Source organism: Lathyrus oleraceus, chromosome 5 (genome assembly GCF_024323335.1).
Source record: "Lathyrus oleraceus cultivar Zhongwan6 chromosome 5, CAAS_Psat_ZW6_1.0, whole genome shotgun sequence".
Taxonomy (NCBI): domain Eukaryota; kingdom Viridiplantae; phylum Streptophyta; class Magnoliopsida; order Fabales; family Fabaceae; genus Lathyrus; species Lathyrus oleraceus.
The window spans coordinates 626,964,369-626,968,400 of record NC_066583.1 but is presented as its reverse complement, the minus strand read 5'-3'; the positions used below and the strand labels follow the sequence as shown (position 1 = coordinate 626,968,400).

The 4,032-nt window shown below is 32.0% G+C and overlaps 1 protein-coding gene across 1 annotated transcript; it reads right to left on the bottom strand.

The window, feature by feature from the left end:
* Positions 1–1,659: 1,659 nt before the first annotated feature.
* LOC127087276 (fructokinase-2) lies at positions 1,660–3,699 on the bottom strand. The gene is made up of 4 exons (XM_051028147.1): positions 3,048–3,699; positions 2,298–2,630; positions 2,088–2,204; positions 1,660–1,997 (listed from the first exon to the last, which is right to left on the bottom strand). Exons 1-4 carry the CDS (start codon positions 3,459–3,461, stop codon positions 1,872–1,874), a joined length of 990 nt encoding a protein of 329 aa, XP_050884104.1. The 5' UTR covers positions 3,462–3,699; the 3' UTR covers positions 1,660–1,871.
* Between the last annotated feature and the right edge of the window lie 333 nt (positions 3,700–4,032).

Sequence of the window (4,032 nt, the reverse complement as noted above, 5' to 3'; positions counted from 1 at the left end):
GTTTTGAACCAAAATAATTCCTCTGGTATGTTTGAGAAAGTGCATTGGATGATTATATAAAGCAATTTGGTAAACTTAATAAAAATAGCTACTACAAACATTGGGTCAGTGAAAGATAAATTGATCTCAATACACTAAAAAAATAATCAAACAGTGACTTGACAGTGGACATCAAAACTACTTAAACTTTTTTCTAAGTGGGATTGAAAATGAGTTGAATCGAGTTAAATTTAGTTACAAGCAATTCAAGTTTGATGTGAATCATTTTTAATTCGAGGTCGAGTCATTTCAATTTAACGAACAATTCAATTTAACAAATTAGTTTGAATGATGTAATTTAAAAATCATGTTTCTCATATATAATGTCTTTTAAATCTAATAATTTAATAGTAAACAAAAACATAAGAATTTAATAGTATTCTTTTAAAATATATATACTTAACATAAAATTGAGAATGCATAGGCAATATTATGCCTCCTTTGTTGGTATAAAATAATTTTCTAATTGAAAAAATAAACATAAATTAGGCACATATGAAAAAATTCCTATTATTTTTTATAAAATTAGCTGTAATTATGCTTTAAATAAAAAATTAATTTTAAGTCAACAAAAGAGATCAACATCATGCCAATTTTTAATCTATAAAACCAGATATCACAAAGATATTCATCCAATCCAACAATTATAGAATAAATGCCCCAAAAAATTAAATTCTTTCCGTTTCACAATCGTTGTCGCACTTAATCATTTTAGGCATTAAACAATTATAGAGGAAATAATTAAATAGTAATGGTTTTGCTCAGTTAGCCTATTATTACCAATTTTTGTGTGTAAATTATCATAAATAGATAGTGGAGATGATAAGAGGACCTATAAAATATTTTAATAGAAAAAGTCCGATTCTATAACAAAATTTATTATTTTAAAATAAATATTTTTTTAGAATATTAATAGAATATTTATTATTATTTTTTATTATTATATTTTTATTTATAAACTTTTATTTTTTTCAACAATTTCACTAAAATATTTTAATAAAATAATATTAATTTTATCATTAAAATTAATTTATCTAATTATTTTCTTGAAAACCGCATAGAATAACATCTATAATTTTTTTTTAAATTTAAAATATCATAATTTTATAAATTTACTATTTAAATTTAAATTTTAAACATAGTTCTCACACTCAATTAAATATAAATTATTCTAAGAAAAGGATGAAGAGTCTATTTATTCTTTTTTTAATGCCCAATTTTTCAAAACCACCTGATTGTCAATCTTAATCAATTTTAACTAATTTTAACCAATTCTCTGGTTTATAAAACCTTCAGAAAAAACTACGATGAACATCAAAGAAAATCTAACACCTTCAAAACCATAAGGTTCTTTTTGAGACATATATTTTATCAATATGATATAAATATGGATCGGCAAGAGTATATATTTTTAACTACAAAGTTAAATAAATCTACAGATGAGACTAGAAGAATTCGTTCAATTAATTTCCAACCCTACAGCCAAGGAAGTAGAAATGCACTTTTGCTTCGTTGTAAGCGCATATATTTATTGGGACCAACTGTTTCTATCTAAGCATCACAAATAAAACCGAACAATCAGACACAACAGTTAACAGAGACATAATACAGATCATAAGATGCAGCAACACTCGTGAATCAAATTTTCATTCAACAGCTCATATCAAAATTCAATCAAACATTATTTGGCCAAACTCATCCTATGATTTTGCCATCGGTCCAAACAAAATAAAAGAAAATTAGAGACAAATTCCCTCTTAAATTGATCAAAAGCACTTCCAACAAAAAAAAGCTAAACAAGATGGGAAGAAATCGAAATATGCTCATCGAATCTACGCATTGATCAGTTTCAATGCATCCTCCTCCTTGGGAAGAGCAGGAATTGCTCCCTTCTTAGTTGTCGTGATTGCTCCACAAGCATTCGCAAACTTAAGCACTTCTCTTAACCTCGGTTCATCCTGCAAATTGGTTCATAAAAATAAATCATCAATTATAAAACCCAAACAGATCTTTGTAATTTCCATTGGAGTAAGTAGCTAAATACTCACTTCTAGTATGGACTGATCATCAACAATCTTAGCCAATAAAGCACCAACAAAAGAATCACCAGCACCAGTTGTATCGACTGTATTCACATGAAAAGCATCTACTGTTCCATGGAAATTCTGCAAAAGTCAAGAAAAACTCATTAGTTCTAACTAATCACCTCTCTATAACAACACTAAATCATCGTCATCGTCAGTGGTAAAAAATCATACCTTGGTGTAGTATTTTGCCCCGTGTTCGCCAAGGGTGACGAGAAGCAACTTCAAATTGGGGTGCCACAATGTCAAAGCAGTCTCATCATCAATCTTGTCACTGCCTGTCAAGAACTCTAGCTCATTATCACTAACCTTAATCAAATCAGCCTTTTCCCATATACTCAATATTTGCTTGCGAGCTTCATCGGCCGATGGCCACAACGGTAATCGGAGGTTGGGATCATAGGAAAGAAGACAGCCAGCCTCTTTGGCAACTTCCAAGGCCTTCAAATGCGCTGATCTGCATGGCTCCACAATCAAACTAATGGATCCATAGTGGAAAACTTTAGCCTAACAACAAATTAAGATTCATTAGTTTCACTAATCAAAATTAACACAACATTAATGTTGTGTTAAACTTCTAAAGTTTTCACCAACCAACAAATCTACCAACCAAAACAAAATCAAAAATCATAGGATTTAACGTAATTCGAAAGTTTGTATCGAAAGTTTCTACTATCTTAGATCTAACAAAGGGTCCCACCACATGACCAAACAGAAGCTGAAGCGTCAATGTTCCTTATCTCAACACCCACGTGTCCTCCCCCGCGCGTGCAACACAATTCGCAAACACCAAAAACCACTCATATGAAGTCGTTACAAACAAGACAACGCCAAATACGAAAGAAAAACAAAAACAGACTCCGTAAGAAAAATGGCTTTAAACAAAACAACGAAAAAAATCAAAAGATAGAGAAAGCTACGTACAGATCTGATGAGTTCGAGGTTGAGTTCTTCAGGTTTAAGAAGCATGTCAGCACTTGGATTTCTATAGAACATAAACTCACGCTCTCCGTCGGCGCGTAGAGTAACGAAAGCCAAAGCGGTTCTCGCGCCTTGATCGAATGTAATACCGTCGGTTTTGACACCGTTTTCCTTCAAGATCCCGGCGAGCATGTGACCGAATTCGTCGTCTCCGAGTTTACCGACGAAGGCGGCTTTGCCGCCGAGTCGGTTCACGGCGATGGCTACGTTAGCTGGTGCACCGCCGGGGGCTTTGAGGAAACCCGGTGCCTCGGCGAGTGATACGCCGGAAACTGTTGGGACGAAGTCGATCAGCATCTCTCCGAAGCTTACGATGAGGCCGGTGCCGGTGGCTGCGAGGACATTGTTTGACGCCATTGGAATTTGGAAGAGAGAAAGTGTTTTGATTTTTCAGAGAATTTTCGGAGAGAGATAGAAGAATGGGTTTTGTGGTAATTATATAGAAGGAGTTGGTGGTACAGTAATTAAGGTATTTATTTATCTATTAATCTATTAATTAAAAATGATAAATAAAATGGATTTTATTCCCACCAAAATAAGGCAAAGATTCAAAGAAATAATGCGTTTTGGATTTTTGGATAATAAAGTATTTTCATTTTTGGTGACTAGATAAATGATAAAGGATAGTATTATTTATTAACTTAACTCGGAAAAATTATAAGATTTTAATAGTTGTGATTTTTAATTAATTATGGTATATTTAACTTCTTTTTTCTGGAATCAGATTTTACTATTGATTGAAGAGTTAAATTGGAATATTATAAGTTGTTGAAATTTGACAATTTGGCGAATTGCCGTCGGTTTTGTTGGGGCGTGGATTTGGACTGTTTTTAACTTTTTATATTTAAATATATTTCTTGGTGCTAATTTATTTATATTTATTCTTTTTTTAATTATTCTTTCGGCTGAGAGTGATTGGTGCCATTGA

Excerpts from the sequence above, each read along its gene's own strand:
- LOC127087276 (XM_051028147.1), bottom strand. The coding sequence starts at position 3,461 with ATGGCGTCAAACAATGTCCTCGCAGCCACCGGCACCGGCCTCATCGTA. Across the intron at positions 2,631-3,047 it reads ACCTCGAACTCATCAGATCT|GCTAAAGTTTTCCACTATGG; the intron begins GTACGTAGCTTT and ends ATTTGTTGTTAG. Across the intron at positions 2,205-2,297 it reads GGGCAAAATACTACACCAAG|AATTTCCATGGAACAGTAGA; the intron begins GTATGATTTTTT and ends TGACTTTTGCAG.